The 22714-nt window shown below is 38.7% G+C and overlaps 1 protein-coding gene across 7 annotated transcripts in view; it reads left to right on the top strand.

Annotated features, from left to right (window-relative positions):
* BNC2 (basonuclin 2) overlaps nucleotides 1-22714 on the top strand; it is a 430537-nt gene that overhangs the window by 147983 nt on the left and 259840 nt on the right. For 2 of the 7 annotated variants that reach the window (XM_034987949.1, XM_034987951.1), the window contains exon 1: nucleotides 8733-8820. The exons of the other annotated variants lie outside the window; for them this stretch is intronic. In XM_034987949.1, the coding sequence (XP_034843840.1) occupies nucleotides 8818-8820 (3 nt within the window). In that variant the 5' untranslated portion in view covers nucleotides 8733-8817. Of the gene's footprint in view, nucleotides 1-8732; nucleotides 8821-22714 lie in introns of those variants that run through there. 7 annotated transcript variants of the gene reach the window in all.

The following is a 22714-nucleotide window of genomic DNA, read 5'->3' on the forward strand; positions in this document are numbered from 1 at the left end:
TGTCTGGGGCCTTGCTGAGCAGCATCGCTGGACGGTTATCAGACACCAATCAGAAGGGAGTCATTCCCAGTGTAAACATAATAAGCTGTTGGTTTGCTTCCAGAACTACAGAGAAGAGCTGAACTGGAGAAAAGACCAGAGATTAACAGTTTGTTTTATAATAAGTCAGGTATTTCAAATCAAGTGACTGGTGCAGCTTGTTACGAAGCATCTGTAAGTGTGTCGGAATGACGCTGGTATGCCATGTTCAAGCTCACCGTCAACACAGCTGTGACTTACCACTTTCACAAACCTTTCAACTGGGAATTAGATAAAAATATCTTTAATACAAGGGGAGGGGAGCACTCAAGTGAGGGGGGTGGTGAAGAATAAAAGAAGAATATACTCCTTTAGATGCCATTAATTTTTATAAAATAACATTTGTGCTTTATATTTGATAGTTTTATTGTTCCATATACAGGTCCATTTTAAAGCAATCATTTCTCTCTCTCTGCTGTTTATACTTTGTGAGAACGGCATAGCGTGAAGGTAACATGAACTAGGTGGGTGGCGAACATTATGCCTTTCCAAACCGAAATAAGTATTTTAATTTAAGCTGTGCTAAATAAGTTGGAAACTTAATGCAGCTTTTTGTGGTTCAAAGTAAAATTCTTAAAGGGGGGGAGGGGCAAGCCTTCCATTCTAAATACCCTGAAGCTGTTAATTCAGTTATTTCCAGGTTGACATAGTTTTGTGTAGGCAGGACAGTGGCACTGACCATCTACATTAAGCCTTAACATTCCACAGAACCATTTCAAGTTTATTATGAGCTTCAAAGCCTGGTCATCCCTAAGAGAACATCAAGTTAAAGCATGTCACTTTGCCATAGTCACAGTTAACTTTCTTAAATCAGAAAGTACCTTTCTTGAATCAGAAAGGCTGATTTTCTGCAGTTGATCCTTGAAGAAATTTCTCAGTTCAGTACAGAGTCATTTTTCTGACCCATTGTTGCTCTCCTCCTGGATTCTGCCGATCCATCCCAGTAGCAGTGGTTGGAAACTATCCCAAATAAAGCAGGACTCATCACAATTTGTTTAAAGCTCTGAGATGATGTCAACATTCTTTTTCAGCTTTATTTCAGGAGTTTGTCATTGATCCCATTTTACCAATTCACAGCTGGATTTTCATTGCAGTATTTAAAAATGTAGCTGAGGAGGAAAAAGATGTTGATGTTTTTTCCTAATAGTTGGGAGTTTTACACCACGGAAGGCTGGTGCTCTGGGAAAGAATATGGGGCTGTTCAGCCTGATCCTCATGGTACACTGCTTCTCTTCTTAGGGCAAGGAGCTCCCCATTTCCTGAATGTGAAATGCCTACACTTTTGGAGGCTCCTGGTCTTTGGTTCCCAGCTCAGTTAATAAACCATCCCTGTCTATACCTTGCATCTCAGAGATGGAACTTGACGGACTAGTCAGCATTGCAAAGGTCACCCCAAAGCTATTCGCTTTGTTGCTCAGTGATGATAATGCTACTCTAGCAGTTAACTGGGTGTATTAGATTGAGCTACTTTTCCAGAATACTAAATTATCTATTTATTTCATTTATACACCTGATAGAATGCCCATTCACAAGCTGTCTCACGTGTGTTCTCAAAAGGGATCTTAACAATACTTGAAATACCAGTGCTTTGGCCACAGGAGGGGTAACATGCACAGTGTGTTGTATGTTTTACTTCAGTGAAAATACTTCTAAATTACACTTATTTTTTGGAGTTTTCATATTGCTTGAAGTGAATAATTTTCCAACAAATTTGAAAGCCCAGGCTATCCCAGAAAGATTCCTTATGTTAGTCTTCTCTTAGTGTATCGATACTTAAAATCATGTTATGCATTGACTTTAAGACAAATATAAAGCTCATTTCCTTTCATGTTATTTTCCATAAATACAAAATGTGGAAATTACTTTAAACATAGTGCAAAAGTGGGTTTCACCATATTTTTATGTATGCAAATTTACTTCACAATTTACTTAAATATTCAGAATTATGGAGGAATGATTAATAAATGATCAAGCTAGTTATTAGAGGCAGGGGAACTACACTCAAAGTAGCTTGTATTTTGCAGGCTTACATGGATTTTTGTGGCACCAGTGCAGTCTTGAAATAATCTCTGGTACACAGGTAGCATCTGTGCTTTATTTCTCATTTAAATAAAAATGAGTAGAGCTTCAAGATGCTAAGGTGCTAGAGATTTTCACTAATTCTCTTCACTGATGCCTGTACTTTGGACTAACTACTTCCCCACTTTGCCACTCATCCCTCCCCCAGTTCTGTTTGGTCCTAATCGGATTGGCTAAGCAATTGAGGCATTTAGAATTACTTCCTCTTTGGTTTCAAAATGAGTAAGTGAAGACTCAGAGAAGCCCCTTTAATTTACTTTTTAGTACCTTTGAATAGAGCAGATTCTGTCCTGCCTTCCCTGTCATGCCTTCATTCAGTTCTTTCTTACTGAGCTAGATAAGCACATCTAAAGCAGCATATATTCCCTCCTCTCCAAAATAATAGAAAGAAATCAGTGTTCAATTAATTTTGTTGCAGCAATTCAACACTTGAAGGTAACTGAATGATTTAAAATAGAATGGTTGGCATTAAGTTCAGACTCTGCACAATATTTGAAAACAAAGTACAGTGACAGTTGTGTGGTAGGTTCTTTTTGACTTAAACGTTTGTTGAAAGGACTTCTTTTAGAGGTATGTTTATCTTAGAATAATAATCATTTCATGCTGTTCATTTTTTTTTCTAGTTGACCCATTCTCCAGACCTTTAAAAAACTTTTTTAAGTGGATGTAAATTCCATTTTAATTAGGCCAGTGCAATCTAATACTTCAACTAGCCAGCAGTGGAAGAAACATGCTGGAAGTTAATACAACCCAAATCAACCATAGCCAGATAATTCCCCTGATCTCAGTAACAACCCCCTTCCCCACCTCCACAATTAAATGACCCTGTTGTTCTGGAGTTTCAACAAGACATTTAAGGTTCATTTAAAAAAATGATCATCCTTTACAGGATTCTTTGCTCTTGCATTTCTTTCTTTCTTTCCCTTGCCACACAGCTGTCACTGGTAGAGGAGAAAGACTGGGGGGAGGGGAAGAGGAGGAAGCCCTGTTCAAATCGTGTCACGTAGCACTAATTCATCTGCTCTCATTAGAGGGAGCGAGGGACAGCAGTGATGGCCAAGAGCTGCACTCCACACATGACACGCGAACAGTTTGGGGAATAGAAAATTGCTTTCTCAGGAAGCCCAGCCAATTAAGGACTTGACCATATTGAATGTCAAGTGTTAATTTAGGTTTTTCTTCATTTTCCCAGTAGTAATGCGGGTCCTGTGATGAGCAAATACATGTCAAGTAAAAGTTGATTGCATGAAGGACCCGGGTATTATATGTCACTGACAAGTCACATATGTACTGAAGTCTTTTAACCCCTTAGGTGAGTGAGGTGGGGGAGGGGGAAGGGGAGAATGGGATTAATGGTACCAATAATGATAAGAATAGATGGTTTACGCAGGGATAGCTTGGATGGGACAGGCAGCAGTGGTAATTCATGCGAAAACCAGGGATAGGACAAATCCTACTCTCAGGGCATAGAGGCCTTGAAATGCATACAGTATGATCCTTTCCCATTGAAAAGATAACTGCCTAGGATATATATTCTGTCCCTAAGATTTTATGAAAAGGGAAAGTAGTGTACTCTATGGTCTTGACCTAGGAAATTCCTTATTAATTATCTCCTCTGAAAGAAATAAAACATTCATTAAATAATTATACTATTTTGGACCTTTTAACTCGTTGGCTCAGTGCAGCTGTAAAAATTCTGGCTATTATTTCAGTTTCTAATCAAGTGTGCATTTTAAGAAATGATTCTGTGTAATGCTATGTCATAGAAAAGATGCAGAACATAAGATTGAAAGAATGTTTGTTTTGTCATAAGTATCTCTGTTCCTGGTGTTTAGCCAATAGAAACTGGTAGAAGGTCCATCATTGTCTTTCATTTCCTTTTGTGCCCAGTTGTAGAAGGGAAGATATTCAAGCTTCAGTGAGTGAGGTAACTTCGTCTTTTTTTAAACTAAATGTTGAACGGTGCCCATCATGTATAGCATCTCATTTCCATTCATCAGCATTTATTTACATATGAATGTCTCGAAAAAGAGAATGTCTGTTTCTGTTGCAGTTGTACAAGTTGCAAATAAAAATACCCTACAGTTTAAAATACTGCTTTGTATAGTTTAAACAATCTTAAAAGTGAAACTCAGAACAGTTACAATCCAGTCATTTGTGTTCTTTATATGTAGAACCACTTTCCCCCCTTAATATCTTTGAAGAAGTGATCGTCATTAAAACACTTTTCTTGAAGCTTACTTTCTTCTGTTTATTTCCCCACTTTTAAGACACTTGCCTTTGTGTGTTGACAGGACTTGCACCTTAAAAACTTAAGTCTGGTAATGCTTTAATTTTGGCAGCAAAAATACCAACAGAATCTTTCTCCCTCCCTCAGGTTAGAAACACTCTAATGATGCTATCATTATAATAAAAGTGAGCTAAATTTACATTAAAGAACAATTAGGCAACAATTCCAAGAATTTAATGTTTAATAAAATAGGTTTTTCTTAAGAAAGGAACATTAGGGTAGGATGTAATATCAGTTAACATCTCCCCTCCCTGTCTCAAAGCTAACCAAATAGAATCAGCTTAGCCCTCCCTTCCCTTCCTATTTTGATAAGCTCTGTCTATGGAACTCCGGTGGCATGGTGAGAGTACTGTTTAATTACAATCCAATTGTCAGCAGCTTCTCTTCCGCTGGGTGTGCTGAGAGACTTAAGTAAGTTTCTGTAAAGTAAATTCTGATGATGGCAGCTCGGGTTGCTGATTCAAGTTATTCCTTCTCTTCTGTGTCACTTTTGACGGATGGTACCTAATGCAATCAACCACAGGCCAAGAAAGCCTATTTTTTTTTTTTTTTTTTTTGGTTGCGTTAGTAACTGATCCAGGAGTTCCCCTCCTCCCTTGATCCCTCCTTCAGATGCTCACTCCTTCCTGCGCGCCCCCCCCCCCCCAATACTTCAGCCCAGATAGGAAAGTGATGCAGAACTACCCAGGACAGGCTTTCCCTAAACCTCCTTTTCCCAGTGGTGAAGCTGAAGCTGCCTCCCTTTGCGTGCGTTTTTGATAAATTTAAGAAGTCAAATCGCTGACACAGATAGATAATCCAAGTGTATAGGGTGAAGAGTTATAAATTAACACATTATTCCCTCTTAATGTGAAATACTTGAGAATGCATTTTCTCAGTCCCCTGACATCTACCCAGTGAGGGCTCGCATTGTACTTTTCAAGTGGCATTGATTTGTTAAAGCGCTGAATTAGCATCTCCGGCCAGCTGCTTGATCCACTGTGGTGTTGTGGGGCTCCTATTCCGCCTCTCTCCCCCAGCCATCCCCTTTCTTCCTTCAGGCTCCCTATTCTTTTCTCTCCTTTTCCCTGCTTCTTTCCACGTCACTCCTCCCAGCTCATTTTTACACTCTTTCCCACCCCCTTTTTGCTTGTTGCTTACTTTTCTTTCAGTCTGCTTTCTTCCCACACCATCTCCTTTTTCTTCCTTCCCTCCTCGATCTACACATCTCCTTTCTAATCCCTTTGCCTCTGAGGTTTGCCTTAACTCAGGGTTGGCTTCTGTTAACTGCCTGAGTGTGGGTAGTGGTGGTTGATTTAGCCAATCTTTGACTCCAAGTGGACTCTTGTTGAGAAGAATGAGTTAACATATGTGTGCTCATGTTCCTTGTAATAGAAGTCAGTGAGAAAAATCTCACCTATTTTGCTTTCTAGAAATTAAGAGGTAGCTTACAAAACTTTCAAACTTGTATTTCTAAATGCCATTTCACATGGTAAGGCTTTTTTTTTTTTGGTTATGGGAAAATGCTTATTACAGATTTGATCATCTCAAACCTACCCGCCAAAATAAGTTACTATTTCTGTAAAACTTGGATTTTTGCAACTTTTTGCATTTCAGTGAACTTACTGATATGGGTTTCTTTCTTTTCTAGCAAGTTCTATATTGATATAATTTCATATAAAATATTTTTCATGGTGGTATTTGTACCATTCTATGGTTTCCTCATTATGATGCATCACTGTACCATAGCAGTGAATACATTATAAAATTGGTTGACAATTTGTTGAGAAATAGAATAAGATGGATTATCGCTTTTTTGAATGATGTATCTCAAAATTCCAGAAGTCTTCAGAGGAAATGCATCACAATTGAGAGGATTTAAAATGCCTCTTGCATGTTCACAGACCTTCACTTTTTTCTTTCTCTGGATGCTCATCCTAGATACTCTGGGATCACTGTGTTGATTAATTTGATACAAGCAAAAAAATATATCTGGATTTAAATAGAAATTATCCTTTGTAATTTTAATCTCATGTCTTGCCTTGGTGCTGTCTTCAATTTTACTGGGTTTCCCAATAAAACATCCTAATTTGGAATTTGAATATACATTGATAATAAGTCAGGTAACTTGAAAAAAATCATGCCTTTATTGCTGTGTTTTAATATAGATTAAAATGAGTTTGATTTCAGCATTTACATTTTGAAATGGAAATCTTTAGCAAAGGTTCTGATAATCTTTGCTTCTCTGTTGGGTTGATCTCCCATCCTCTGTCCCCCAAGTCAAATATAATTCCCTTTTTTTTTTTTTTTTTTTTTAAGTTAATTGCTGTCCTCCTATCTAGAATTAGCCTGGCTTGGGTAAGGTGAAGGGATTAGAATGACTTTTCAAGACCTGATAATGTCTGTTTAAAGGAAAGAAAAAGAAAAAAATCTTTTAACTAGGGCTTAACACTAATTCCAACTACTAAGGAGACAAAAATTGCGCTAAAGACGACAGTTTGGTTTTATTTTATATGTGCATGTTAACTTGCTTAGAGATCATCATTTTGTATTTTAGAGTATTCTCTTAGATGAAATAAGATGTTCTTCATTTGTTACTGAGAAGGGCACGTGGCCTCATTCTAGGAGATTAAAACTGGAACACCTTTTGCCTTTTGTAGGGATAATTCAGCCCTCACCTGGCTGTAGTTCAAGGTCAAGGGCAAGAAGGAGAGACTTGCTGCTTTTCAGACCTACCTGTGACTATAGCAGAGAGGAGGAGTAACAAAGACAAAATAATAGGGCAATGTTGAAAGTGAAAGTGCCCCATATGAAGAGTTAATGATCAGAAAAGGGGAAAAATGGGTAATCAGAAAAGAAAAAAAAAAATCTGTAAGGTGTACTTTAATAGTGGAAGGGAAGTTGAAGATGAAGGAAAAAGGGATTCGGGGGGGGGTCAAAATTATGGTATCTGGTAACTAACAAAATTAATAAAAATACTGTTGTGATATGATTGGTTATAAAGGGCCAAACTGGCCTCGCAGCAGAGTTAGAAATTAATTAAAACATTTTTAAACTTTTAATATGATTTAAATTTTTCATTTGTTGTACATATATTTTTCTTTGTTTCTTGGTTTGTCCATTATGTTCCTTGGAAGGCAGAAATCTCTGCACAAGTAATAAACCAATAAATCAATAAATCTAGGGGTTTTTTGATCTAACTTATTGCTTGTTTTGTGATAGTACTTTAGCCGCATGAAATGGTTAATAACGTGTGGATGTTTTAGAATTTAACACCTTTGAGTTTTTCTCTAAGATTCTCAGGAGAAATCAGAATTATTTCTGTTTTTGTATTTTGTAAATCTAAATTAAATGTCACTTAAATGCGAAAGAACTGGCAGCTTTGATAAGCAGTCCCAAAAGCAAACCATTTTGTCGGTAATCATAACCTAATTATGAATGCAAATGCAAAGTTTGTTTTTTAAAAAGTCCTGAACAAACAAAGGAAAGAGAAAAGCAGACCACTCTGGGACACAGGGAGAAAGCATCCCCACACTTAAACCTTTGAGTTTCAGTAGTAGCAGTAATCATAAGAACTTTTGGCATCCTCCCAAGTCCTGTGGAGAGGGAGCGGCAAATGGCCTGCGCAGTGCGTGGCTCTGCAGAAGTTCCAGAGCGACACATGCATCACAAGCCGGTCACAATGCGAAAGGTCAAGGGTCATGTTCAAGAGCAGGGTGTTGCTGGCCGAGGCTGAGGAAGCAGAGGTGGCCCCTCTGTGCTCAGTGTGTGGGTCTGTGTACTCCTTTCCCGTCAAAGCTGGCCCAGCACGGCCAAAAAAGCCGTTCCTTGGCAGGGTTTAATGGCAGGATGATGTAGTCTGTTGTGACTAGTGCATTCCTTTCAGGTTAAACTAGGGAAATGGCATTGTGTTAAAATTCCAAGTCGCATGAATGTTTTATTGCCACAGTGCATTTAGCCCTCTAGGGGAGTGTGTGTGGCGGCGGGTAGGGGTGGGGGTGGGGGTGACTTAGAGACTCAGGAACTATCAGAAGAACACTTCCCTTGGAAAATTTTACCCACCAGCATGAAGCTGATTTGCTCCGATGGTCACTTAGAAGGGTTTCGCTTTTTCCTAAACTGTGGCTGTTTAAAGTCTTGCAGTCTGGACAATTAACAGCTGAAGAAAATATGACAAGACACACGCAAAGAGGTTGGGAGATAGAGAGGAGGAATGCGCCAGAAAGGAGCTGAGCTGACTTCTTGTGTAAACTACCCGAGCGAGAGCCCCCTCCCCCCCGCCTTGGCCCCCCCCCCCCCCCCCCCTTCCCCAGGCTGTGTTTTGCTGTCTGCTTGAAGGCCAAGAGTGATCTGTTAACCTTGCACCACTGACTGGGAGGCCACTGCAGCTCATGGTACTGTATGTTACCATTACTACTCCCTCATTCCTTTCACTGGATGGTTTGGTTTCCTTTTTTTTTATTATTATTATTAACCATTTCTCTGTAATAACGGTTTATATTAGTCAGAGGGATACAATTTTGGAATGCAGAAGGTCCAGTTTAAAACAGAACAAACTTAAGTATGGTGCTTGTTTTTTCCCCTGTGGCGTTTAGAAGGGGTAAACTGAACCATTCTAATTCAATTGCAGCCAAAGGTTTCCAGTGTGATTTAAAATCAGGAATTCTGGAACTAGGGCAGTTTAAAAGATGCAAGTCATCTGGGCTGTGGATCTTGTAAAGGGACTCTGTTATGAAACCACGTGAACATCTTCAGGGTTTTAGGACATTTTCAGGCTTTGCAGTTGTTTCAGATATATCCATTTTGTAGATTTGCGTCCATCCCAGTCCCTCTCCAGGGGAAACTCTAGCCTTCTCATTCACTGTTCCAGTTGTTTTAGGCTTACAGTTAGCTGAGGGTGTGTATGATTTGACTTTGGTTGTAATTGTGCATGTTACATATAACACTCAGGATTGCTTCATGCTTTATCTGACTCCAGTTAATTTATAACAGATTAAAGTATGGGTGTATGGAACGGCCTTCTGATTTTGAATTGTGACTTTATAAAATATTCATGTGCCTGATTTTTTCCCAATGAATAGGAGAAATATGGATTTTCTTGGGCTTACCTAGGTAAAGATACCATAATAGTTTGAATCATAATTTTGAATTACCTTTTTCTTTTCACTTTCAAACCTTAATATTTTTTCTGTTTTCATGTTCTTGTTATGTGTCATTTTCTCTTCCTTAATAATGCATATATATACATATATGGGGTTGTGTATGTGTGTGCCTGTATGTGCACATACATTTTGATAATTGCCAAATAGCTAACAGGGAAAAAATTGTAGAGTTGTTAAACTAAGGTAGTTTTCTCTTGAGAAGCTATTTTTTTAAATGTTATGGAATAGAAATTTAACTGAAGAATATAGTACCAAAAGTAAACTATGGGTGGGTCTGTGTGTCCAATTAGAGAGCTTTGGGTACGTGGTTTGTATATTTCTGTAAAGTGATGATTTTGTCAAGATGGACCTCCTGTGTTTAATCAGATTAGTGCTATCTGTATAATGGGTTGTTCTTTATAAACGGATACATTCACGTTGTTTATGGGAGGTCTTAAACCAAAACAAGCAGTCAACTCTATAGCAAAAATCATGATTTATGTATGGATGTGGCACTTCAAAGTTTAGATAATTGATTAGATATTTTACCTTACGTCCTAAAAAATACTCACATTAAGAATTATTTTTTTACTTTGTTGGATGTAGTAGTGATATTGGGAGTTTTCTTCTGGTGATTTTGTTTTTAGTTCCAGATTCTAAAGTGCAGTTTTCAGAAGGATATTAAACTTTCTTTGTGCTGGATTTTTTTTTTCCCCTTACAGCCAGTTTCGAAATTAATTCTTTATCTTAAATAGTACAAAAACTCCTTAACAGTGCCAAACTGAGAAAAAAAATTTATCATGTACATTTAGAGTGTCTAAAGATATATTTGTGATCCTGATCATGGAAGCAGTTTTTGATTATAAAAAGGATGTTGTGGTTATTTCAACCTTTTCCAATTTGATTTATTAAAATTTTCCCTTCATAATCCAAGAGGGAAAGAGTAGAATTAGTCCAATATCATGTCTCCCTAATACAAAAATTAAAGTTGATTTAGGATTTTTTTTTCCCTAAGAATCAAACTTTGTTAATAACAATACTTGTTGTCTCAGCATTTTTCTGTTCCCATTGGACCCAACGTTAATATTTGGTATTATAGAACTTGGGGAGGGGAGGGAATTAAAAGATGGGACCTGAGTTCAGATTCTAATGTTGCAATTTATTAGTCTTGGGACCTTGGATAAGTCACTTTAATTCTAGCCTTTATTTTCTTCAATTTCAAAATGGGGAAAAGAACATTTAGCTTGAGAATTTGTCAGGAAGATGAAATGAGATAACCTATGTGAAGCTTTGGTACCAAGTAGATACTGAGTAAACTATAGATCCCTTTCTTTCAGCTTGGCGGGGGAGGCTTGAATTTTGGAGAACAATGAGGTAAATTTAAATAAAATGTTCTAATTTCTTCAGTTAAAGGGAAGGAGAGATGAGGCAGACAGTTTCTTTCCCTGTCTTTCTTTCCTTCCTTCCTTCTTTCTTTCTTTTTTTGGTTGAGAATCCTCTTGTGTCATCCATTAGTCTTGGATTTTCGCCACTCTGCACAATTCTCACCAGGTTGGCCTTCGTCAGTGTCAGAACATTGCTGTTATTCCTGTGATATCAGTTACGGCTAACTGTAGACTGGAGGCAAAGTTGGCAAATTCTCCTGAGTTCTGTATACCTTTGTATCGTCAATTCTAATCATGTGCCTGAGTGGAAGCTTCCTGTCTTATTATACTCATTATCATTAGCATTTGATAGTAGAACTTGAAGTTTGATTTTATAGGTAAGACCCCAGCCTGTATCCCCAGCTTTGTGAATATTCACTTGTATTCATGGAATTAAGGTCACAGGAAAGCGAGTCGTGTTTACACCTCTCAGAATTAAACAGAATACTAGCAAGCAACATACATGGGTGTCTGTGCAGTATTTCATCTTCATTTCCAGTCATGCACAATGCTTTAAATGTATTTTAGGGCTTGGGAACTATTTGTTGAGCAAAATGTGCTGCTTTTAGTGCTTTTTAATCCTGGATTATGTTTTATCAAAAGTAATTATGTTCTCCTGTGTAGTACTTTAATATTGTTATAGATGTATAGATGACCTTTGATTAACATTGTTATTTTGCTTAACATCTAGTTTCTTTTAGCCAATCCTACTTTGAACATACTGCATCTTCAGACCTAAAATAAATATTTGGCTTAGCGTTTATTTTCACCTGTTACTAAGAGTAAAAGAATGAGGATTAAAAACTAATAACTTCACAGCTATCTCTTAGCTCACACAGTGTGCTAGACTTGGTACCCATGTTATCTTATTCAGTTATTAAAAAGCATTCAGGGCAGGTACAATTATTTTTATTTTACAGTCGAGGAAATAAAGGTCTAAAATTTGTATCCAACAAAGTTAACTCCAAAGTCTGCTTTTTCCTCTGCCTCATTCGTTATCCATCTGTAACTCAAGCCAGTGACTAAAAAAGAATAAAGAAAAACAATAGTTGTAGAATCTGCTAGGATTTTTCTTTCAAATTAAATTTTATAAGGAAGTCAATATATAGAACTGCCGAAAATTAGAGGTGCTCTAGATGGAAAGGGGTACAGCCACAAAGTCCTATCATTTAGGCCTCTACCAGGGATCCATGGGCTGCCAGAAAACCAAAGCCTAATACTCCCACACTCCCAAACAGGAGGCACAGCAAAACCTCAGTTTCCCCATCTGGGAGTTCAAGGTTTTATGTATCTTGAGCGTGGAGGTGCAATTATGGGGAATTCACAGGAAAAGCTAATCTCTGCATAATTTTAAAAGAGAATATATGTAAGAAAAAAATAGTACAGGTTAAATGCCGATGTAAAAGAAATTAGTTATGTCATTGTACAGCTTTTCACATATTAATTTTCAGGGCACAGATTTTGTTTAATCCATAACGGTGAAATAATTTTACTGTGGGAAAAGTCCTAAAAAAAGCCAAGTCACAGTTTTCTGCCTAACTGGAGTCCGTGTCTACAAATATAGCCAGACTCCACTTAAGTATGAAAATATTAAAAAGTTTTTGTGCTTTATATAATGATATAGCATTATCTGCAAAGATATGTACATATCGTATATGTGTAAATGTAAGGATGGAGAATATGAATATATTTAACTCAGAAAATGTAGAAAACACGATTTAAAATAAATTACTTGTAAAGCAAATTAATTGACATCATCATTTTGTAATATCTTTATAAACCAGGAATTTCAAGTGTTCTAACTTGTTAAATTTATACTGGGATTTTATATAGTACTTCATTAGAAATGTAATTTCTGTTTCATTAGTTGGCCTGGTGGGAAGAGTCCAGACTTTTGAGGCAGATGTATCTGCTTTTCAATTTCTCTCTTCTTTATGTGACTTTGGAAAAGTTCTGTAACCTCTCTGAACCTCAGTGACTTCACTTATAAAGTGGGGCTTAGTAATCATGCCTGGAAAGTCTGGTACAGAGAGGGTGAGTGGTGTTGGTTGTTACTAGCAATTTTGCCCTCTGTTGTTCTTGTGGTTAGTTTTCAAGCCTTATGTGGTGTTGACTTAGCATCTCTTTATCAGTGGGGCTACCTGGTTCTTAATACTTGTATCATGTACATCCTTGGCCTTTTTTCATTACCAGTTTAAAAAATACATGTCTCAAACTTGCAGAAGCTTACTTTTGTTGAGGAAAATGAAGATTGAGAAAAATCTCTCCTTTCTTATTCTTCACTGAGAATCAGTCACTGAGCAGCATAATTCTAAAATCTTATGTGGCTTTTGGGTACTTTATGAACCTTTTTATGGTAACCCAGAAGCAAGACACTGATTGAATTAATACATTTCCATTCAGGGGACTATTCTGTTAACCTCTCTTCTTCTTCCTAACCCATGCATCCTTTTGCAGGGGACTTTTTCCATCCAAAACTGAGGTTGCCATATGTAGTGGGAATGCCAGTGCCTAGATATGCAGGTTATTAGTAAGCCTAAGAGTCTTTTTGTCTTTAAAACAAAGAAAAAGGAAAAATTAAAACAGCAACAACAAAACCAGAAGCCTGCCCAAACCAAAAAATACAAAAAAAAAAAAACCACCTGTTTTCTGAAAAAAAAAAAAAAAATAATAAAAAATAAAAAAAATAGTACTTTATAAAATGTGGAATGTAAACTTTGCATCTTGATTTTAATTAATACTTTAAGCTTTTTTTTAACATCTTTTGTGTAAAGATACATATTCATTTGTATGGATCTGATTAAGTAAACTACAGAGAGAGCTGTCTGAAAGGCTGCCACTAAGGAAACATTTCATTAACATCTTTTTAGTCATTTCTCCATTTGGGTGTACCTGCAAACATAGGGATAGGTATTAGTTGCATAAAAGGATTATGGATACATGACTTGCATTTTAAATTTTACTCAACCCTGTCATAGACACCGTTTTATGTCTATAAATCTAGATATCCATCATAATTTTTAACAGGTTTCTAGTAAATCATTGTAACATAGTTTATGCAATGGGTTCTTGGTCTGTGGACATTGAGGTTGTTGCCAGCTCTTTTCTTTTAAGAGGAGTGTTGCTTCAACATGAACACTCTTGTTTGCACTGTATTCTTATTTCCTAAAGATTAATTCTTAAAAGTGATGTTGCTGGGGAAAGAGGTATAATTTTGCGCAGTCTAAAACAGGGATTGGTAGACCTTTTCTGTAAGGATCTGGATAGTAGGGGCACCTGGGTGGCTCAGTTGTTAGGCGTCTGCCTTTGGCTCAGGTCATGATCCCAAGGTTCTGGGATCGAGCCCCGCATCGGGCTCCCTGCTCAGTGGGAGGCCTGCTTCTCCCTCCCCCACTCCCCCTGCTTGTGTTCCCTCTCTCGCTGTGTCCCTCTCTGTCAAATAAATAAATAAAATCTTTTTAAAAAAAAATAAATAAAAGGATCTGGATAGTAAATATTTTAGGCAGCCATGTGGTTGTTGTAGCAACTATTCGATTCTGTCTTTGTAGCCACAGTCATAGATGATATAAAGTAATAGGCGTAGTTGTATTTCAATAAAGCTTTATTTACAAAAGTAGATCACAAGGTAGCAGTTGGCCCACAGGCTGTAGTTGCTTACTCCTGGCTTGAAACAAAGGAGACACTGATTGGGGATGGAAATTTATCTCCAGCTGGCTGTAAACCACTCTCATGGTATCTTGGAAATGTGTTCCTCTCTCAGGGCAGTGTAATGGGCTGATTACTTTCTTTCTCGGTATATGGCAATCAATACATGTTTTAAGGAGCTTATTACAGGAGGTTTTTCATACCTGCTTCTACTTCAAAGCCTAGTAAATTTTAAACTGAGAGGCAGAATTTATTTTATCATTCTGTACTTCAGATTTCAGCATGTGTTGACAGCTTGCGGGGCAGAGAAAGATCTCTCACACTTCTGTTGTAGAGAAAGTGTTGTATATTTTCTCATCTTTAGAAGACTGCTTTGATGGAGTCAGGTTTTAGAGGTGTCCTGAAGTAAGCTGGAAGGAAAGTCCAGCAAGAGAAGTATCATTTCCATAGAAACATACCACAAATCAACAGGGTGACACTGAATTAGTTACTGAAACTTTACAGGCTAAATTATACTCAGAAGAATGTTCTGTGCATATATAGTAACCTCCTTGCATCCTGAATTTCTATAAAATAGGAATTATTGGCTCTTAACTGCCTTAAGGGTGTTTGTTGAGGATCTGGTGGAATGAAGGTACAGTTGAAATCGCTGTGTTTGTAGCATTGGCTTTCTGGTGCCACTATGAATTTTAAGAGATTTATTTATTATTTATTTTGCATGTATTTGTTGACTATCTGCTGTGTGTGTAAAGCAGTGTGGTAGGGGTTATGGGGGAATACAAAGAGAAGTAAGATACTGCCCTTAAGGAAAGAAAAACATGTATTTACAGTCCAAAGTTGTGTAGTGCTGAGATCCCTAAGGATGGTAGAACACTGGGGAGGAGATCTCTTCTGCCTGAGGGTATCAGAAAACTTTGTAGACGTGGCATTGGGAAATAGAAAGATTTTTAAAAGTATAATGCAGGAGAAGGTATTCTAAAAGAGCAGCGTGCAAACTATGTCAAATTAGGAAAGTCCAAATCAGTATGCAAGAGACATCCAATAGTCTAATTAGACTGTCTATTAAGTATTTGTCATGAAGGAGGAGGGAAAGATAAAGCTGGAAAGGCAGGGTAGAGAGCTAGGTTGCAGAGCACCCGGAAGGAACTTTAATTGGTAATTTGTGGGGAGCTCTAAACATCATCTAGGAGAATATGTTTGACAGTTGGAGTGGTGATATATGGCACTGGTTGGTGAGTGTGAAATGATAAAGGTGGTATTATCACTTAAGGGTTATGGCAAAGGTCTGAGCATGCACTTGTTAGAAATGATCTGGAAGGAGAGAAATCTTTGGGGTGGGGGGATGGCAGCTGAAGAGCTTGGAAGGGAAGAATGGCTAGGCTTTCAGTAAACCCATTTACTGGGTTTGGGAAATAAGGACAAGGCTTTTAATCATGATCTGTGGTTCTGAGACTTTGTTAATGGGATTATTATTATAACTTTGCAAAAGACAGCAAAGTCAGGAGAGAGTTGTAGTAAAGATAGGATTGCAATGAACCTGTTTGCTTTGCTTGTTTAGCTCTAGTTGCAGGACTAAAATTCACAGGAGAGGTAAGGAATAGGGAGGGATTTGGGAACACTGTTCTCATACAGGTGGTTCGAGAAACCTGGGAAGAGCATCACATCACCAAAAGGAAACCTGTAGAGAGAAAATGGTGTTTTATAGCATTACTTATTGTTAGGTAAGTTGATGACATAATAAGTAGCTCTATCTTCATGTGAGGCTACTAACACCAAAAACAAACAAAAGAGATCATGTGTTTTATCATTTATAAAGCATTCTGCTGTCTACTAAGCTGCTTCTTTTAGCCTCTAAAGCCACTAGAGTTTAGGAGGAAAATATGTTTGAAAAAATACTTTGTAAGATTCCCCAAGGAAAATATAAGAATCTCCCTTTTACTTTCTCTTCTCACCACTTCCTGAGACCCACAGTAACAAAGAGATGCCCCTGGTAGGAGGCATTTATATTCACTTTCCACCTGTCTGTTACAGAATACTGTAGCATTTCATCTTCCCTAGACCTCACCCCAGTTAGGATCTGTGTACTTGGGATGGGGTAGGGGCTCTGGTTAGCGGGAGGGTGGGCATTCTGTAGAAATCCAACTTTGTATGTTGTACATTTTCTCTTTTTACCCTGGGATCCTTAGCAGGCTTGGAGGGGTATTGTGCAATACACAGTATGACTTGCGTTTGAATTGGGAAAGTTTTTACTGAATGGAACAGCAAGCCTCAATCTGCCTTCCCATTTCCTTTCTTCTCATTACCTGTGTTCAAACTTTGCATGCAAAGAAAACCACGTTGATTCATTGATTTTCGACTTGCTACATTATGCACTTTAGCAACGTGGTAAAGGCTCCCCTGGCTCTCCTGTTTACAGCAGTCGGAATTCCTCTGGTCTTTTGCTACAATTTGTGGCCTCCTTCAGCCTCACTCTTCATAGTGAGTCTGAGTCCTGTCAAATGGGGCAAGGGTCTAGTCCAGAAGAATCTCTAGACAGCCACTGTGCATTAAATCTAGTTTACGTGCTCTTTGTATTTTGTCTCTTAAGCCATGTATATGGCTACTAAAACTTTTTTTTTAACCGTAATAAATTTAAGGTAGGTGATTTACTGGGTAACTTGAGACATAGAGTTTTGGGGGAGTAATATTTGTTTTCTCACTCTATGGCACGTAACACTTCTTTCATCTTATGTGATCCCCAAACTTCCTTTCTGCTTAGTAACATACATTTTTCTCTTTAGAATTGTTAAAGTTAGGAAGAAAAGAAACCCTTTGGATTTGTCTCATTTTGTGCCTCTGATGAAAGTAAGATCTTCAAAAGTGAACGCCTTTCTAAAAAAAAAAAAAAGCCACCCCCTCAAGAAAAGAAATTCAGTGGCTTGGTGATTGAAATGGCCTCTCTCCCTTCATCAGAGATCGTTCCATTTATCCTCATTCTTGATTGTTGTGGAGAACCAGGGAGGGAAGCCGAGTGGAACTGACTCAGTGGTTGAGTTCGAGGGTACCTGGATCATTTTAAAGTGCTTTTAGTTTAAACGCTGAAGTTAATGTCTACCCCCAAATCATTTTCTTCTGATGTTTGCAGCGTCTGTGGAGTTGGACAGACCACTGCTCAAGTGGCTTGCTTATTTTGGCTTTCCCTCTTAAGAGTCTCCTTTTCTGACTTACCATCTCTTCTTCATAGTAAGATTTTGGGACATCCTGGAATTTATGCCTGGTGGGTGCTACTTTCTTCTTCTTTCACCCCCCCTTTTTTAAAGAGGCATATATTTTCTAAAACTAAGCTATCATCTAGAGAGCTTTTGCCTTCTTAGTTCTTTTTTGATTTTCTCGTTTATTTATGCTGGTGATGCTCAAACCTTAATGCTGCTCAGCATCACCTGGCAGGCTTGCATAAACAAATGGCTGGGCTCCACCCCTGGGTTTTGTCACAGTGGGTCTCAGGTCTTTAGTCCCAAAGGCATTTCAGACAAGTTCCCAGGAGATGCGCTAATCATGTGCCTTGGCTGAGGAGTACACTTTGAACCTCTGACCTAGACAGGTGGTTTTGTCTATCAGTTTGCTGTTTTGTTCAGTTTTTTTATTTAACCCCAAAAGGGTAGAGGTTCTTCAGATTTTATTCACCTATGTTCCCTGGAAGCTCCTTATTTTTAATTCATAGGTCAACCCACTAGCTTGAAAGGAAACTCAAAAAATTACCTTATTTTTAATTGTGAAGGGCTTGGTTGGGGCAGGAGTGGCAGAGTGTGAAATGTGCCATTTCTCATTCCTTCCCCCAAAGAAGACGGTAATGGTCAGTCTCTCAGAACTTACACAGGTTTTTTTTTTTTTTTAAGGTTTTATTTTATTTATTTGACACAGAGAGAGAATGCGAGGGGGGAACACAAGCAGGGGGAGTGGGAGAGGGAGAAGCAGGTTCCCCGCTGAGCAGGGAGCCCGATGCGGGGCTCGATCCCAGGACCCTGGGATCCTGACCTGAGCCGAAGGGAGACGCTTAACGACTGAGCCACACCGGCTCCCCTGTATAGAAAATGATCTTTTTTTTTTTTTTTTAAAGATTTTATTTCTTTATTTGACACAGAGAGACACACAGCAAGAGAGGGAACACAAGCAGGGGGAGTGGGAGAGGGAGAAGCAGGTTCCCCTCTGAGCAGGGAGCCCGACGCGGGGCTTGATCCCAGGACCCTGGGATCATGACTTGAGCCGAAGGCAGACGCTTAACGACTTAGCCACCTAGGCGCCCCTACACAGGTCTTTATAGTCTTTTCAACAGAGCATTCTAGGAAGCCTTCTGAAAGTTGATTGACCAGGCCCCTAATTGAGACTAATTGAATAGATACAATTTTTTAGTTTCCCTAATTGCTTATATTAGTCCTTTGTTACTTGAGGTTTACTTTTCCTTCCTCAAATCCCTTCCTTCTCTGTCTCAAACTTTTCAGCTCTCATGGGGGTGCATACTGGGAGAGGGGTGGGGTGCCATCTGGGGAAGTATCATTTACCTATACGTGTCCCTACTGCATGCTTAGTTAGGTGCTTTATCTGTGTCCTCTCCTTCAACCTAGCCAAGCTTACACAGTAAAAATATAATTATTCCCACTTTATGGATGCAGGAAACAAGACTCTAAATTGGTACTTTACTGATCAACTTTACAAGGTACTGCTTTTGGGGTTAAAATAGAAGTCTAATGCCAAAGCCAGTGGAGTTTTTCATATTACCTCTCTTTAAGATAGTTGGAGTTGAGCTTTGAGGACAGAAAGAAACTTAACCTGGGTGTATATAAGCATATTTGAAATTTTAGGGGCAGCTGGGTGGCTCAGCCGGTTAGGTGTCTGACTTTGGCTCAGGTCATGAGCTCAGGGTCCTGGGATGGAGCCCAGCTCCCTGCTCAGCGAGGAGTCTGCTGTCCTTCTGCCTCTCCCCAAACCCATGCTCTCAAATAAATAAATAAATAAATAAATAAATAAATAAATAAATAAATAAATAAAATCTTAAAGAAATTTCACTTAATGTCACTTGTCAGGCTTGACAATGTATATGCCCGTCAGCAACAATCTGAGGTGTTTAATTTCCAAAATACTCAATTACAAGAAGGATTGTAAACTAGTTGAAAGTAATCATATTTTGTACTTTTCTTTCTCAAGTATAAAGCTCATCCATGGCAAGTTACAAATAACTTCTTCATTCACATTTTCTTCAGTGCTAAAACCCACATAAAACAAGAATTGGACAAATAAGCAAACTCTCATATGGTAGAAGGCTTTTCTAGTAAAACACTAGCGTGGTAGTTGAGGGAACTTTGTCTTATTTTCAGTTCTATTCAATTTATCAAATGTGGGGGAAGACTGTAGTGATGGTCCTCAGTTTTCTTGTTTAAAAAGAGTATGATAGAAATTTTCTCCTGTCCTCTTACTTGTCTGATATGGGAATTAATAAATACTATGTGTAAAGCCCTTTGAGGGCTCTGGAAGAAAGATGCTATGTAATTTCAGCATTATTCGTGGTCCATCAGGCTCCGCACGGGGTCACCAGGAAAGAGAGATTTTTACCTTCTAGTCTACATTTCACAGTATAAAAACAAGGTATTGTTGTTTGTGGCTGTGAAAATTTCCTGTAATTATACCTGCAGAGGTTGCTCCTATCACAGAGTCTAGGGCCCTGGCTCACCCAAGAGGACCAGCTCCCGAGGCAGAAAGAGAGTGAGCCCCAATTAAACAGTACCTGGTTCCTGTGAGGACATGTGCCCACCCGCAGTAATCCTCTGTGTCTGTCAACCTGTTGAGTAGCAGAATCCCTCCTTGACCCTTTTCTGCTCTCTCCTCTCGATCCTGTAGTTCATTATTCTGGGCTGACTCTAGAGGGGACTGTCCTCTGTCCTGCTCAGCTCTCCTATAATCTCTCATTATTACCATGTTCCTGTTGTTACAGCCCTGCCTCATCTAAGGCCTCTATAAGAATAAGCATATTTCTGGCCATTCTGTCTGTATTGGAGACTGGATCAATACTGTTTAGACTCACCAGTTCCTTTTTGATGGTTAAGCAGTATTTTGATTCTTGAGCTTTAACTTCTGTATACTTGTCCCTTCTGAGTCTTAGCCTGGGGTTCCACGGCTGAGAAAGATTAGGCCCAGAATGTTGTCTTTAGTGAAATTGTAGCCTGAAAAATTAAGGTATAAGTTATCTGCACATCCAGCAACTCAGTTCATCTTCCTGTTTTTCGATTTTTGTATTCATTTATTTTGTAGCAGTGTTCAGTGTACATCTTCATCTTTACAGTGTTGGTAATTAATTCATTTCTTTCTCTGCTCTTTCTCACAAGAGCTCCTGACTAGCTTATTGCCAAATCTATTTCACTTAATGGTCTTCCTGAATTCTTTGTGTTATCTGAGTAATTTTTCCTCTTGCTGCCTGGCATTGTCTAACCGCTGAAATGAGGTTGAAGTTCTAATCAGTGCTTTTCTCTAGCTTGGAGGGTGAAAGAGCTTGTACCCAGCCAGTCCCTCCGTCCTCTAATGGGACTCGTTTTGGGCTCTCTCGCTCCCACTCTCTGCTTCTTAAAACAAATTTTGTCTCTTCACTCTTTTCCAAGTTTTTCATGGGTTCAGATAGTTTCCCTCATCCCTGCATGCTAGTCTGAAGTCACCAAAACACATGCCCTTCAGAAATGATCCAGGCTTGTGGCCAGCTTAACTGAAGAGTCTTGAGCTGACAGGGAAGTTAGTTTGTTTATTTAGGCTCTGACTTTTATAGTGCCTATCAGGCAAATGGCTACCTGAATGTTCAGTGTTTAAAAATAAAATTTCAAATGGGCCCTAACTCTGCAAGAAGCATCCCAGACTCTGTAATCCCTTTTCTTGGTAACGTGTTTCTGTTCTCACGTTATCATTTCTGTGCCTCTTTGTTTCTTCCATTGTCCCCTTCCTTACACACACCTTTTACCTCCTTCAGTTTCAGTTATTCTGAGTAGGAGCTCCCGTTGTGGGGTTTGTTCAGTCTTCTTTTCAGAAGGCTGGCCCCTAACAGTTTTTAATGTGTGATCTCAGTAAACAAGAAGTGTGTGTGTGTGTGTGTGTGTGTGTGTGTGTAGGAAGCCTGCCATATTTCCTCCCTGCCCCACAGAAAATGTGTTTTCTGGAAGCCCTTTTGACACTGAAGTGAATACCCACTGGCCCTCCCTTGCTGAATTCTCCTGAGAGGGGAGAAAGAGGGAAAGAGAGGGAGGCCTTTATGCTTGTTGTCATATCTTTTGTTTCTGCTGATTATACACAAAGTAAGTTGTAAATAGCTCTCTCACACACCATGATTCCTTTGAGGTATGTCCTGGAGAGTAGATATGCACTCAGCTTCTGCTTACCCTGGGGATTCTAGAGGGTCCCTTTCAAGGCCTCCTACTTCCTGTTACAGCAGTAGCAGAATGAAATTTAGATGAGTACTGGACAATTACTATCCCATAATTAAACCTGTGGCATACTGTTCAGAAATATTAGCTGATCGGTCTAGTATTTTTGGCTTTTAACTTAAATGTTTTTATTACATTGAAAGCAAAATATACTAAGATGCAAAAAAGAACAAAAAATAAAAAGTCCCCTAGTCTTACTACTTTTCAGAGATAAAAAATCACTGTGAAACATTTTGTGAAAATCATTGTAGAGAACTTTGTTTTAAAGTATGGCGTTGAGGGATGCCTGGGTGGCTCAGTCGTTAAGCGTCTGCCTTCTGCTTGGGTCATGATCCCAGGGTCCTGGGATCCAGCCCCGCATCGGGCTCCTTGCTCGGCTGAAAGCCTGCTTATCCCTCTCCCACTCCCCTTGCTTGTGTTCCCTCTCTCACTGTGTCTTCTCTCTGTCAAATAAATAAATAAAATCTTAAAAAAAAAATAAAATAAAAAAATAAAGTATGGCGTTGAAAAAGGCACTAAACACTGGCATGAAGGAAAGCAGATGAAATTGGAATTCCCAAAATTAATTTAAATTTTATATTCCAGAGAAAACAGTAGTGAGGTACATACCATATTTTATTATCTTAATCTACACTGGAGTGA

Source organism: Mirounga leonina, unplaced genomic scaffold (assembly GCF_011800145.1).
Source record: "Mirounga leonina isolate KUSES-001 unplaced genomic scaffold, KU_Mleo_1.0 Mir_447, whole genome shotgun sequence".
NCBI classification, from domain to species: Eukaryota; Metazoa; Chordata; class Mammalia; order Carnivora; family Phocidae; genus Mirounga; species Mirounga leonina.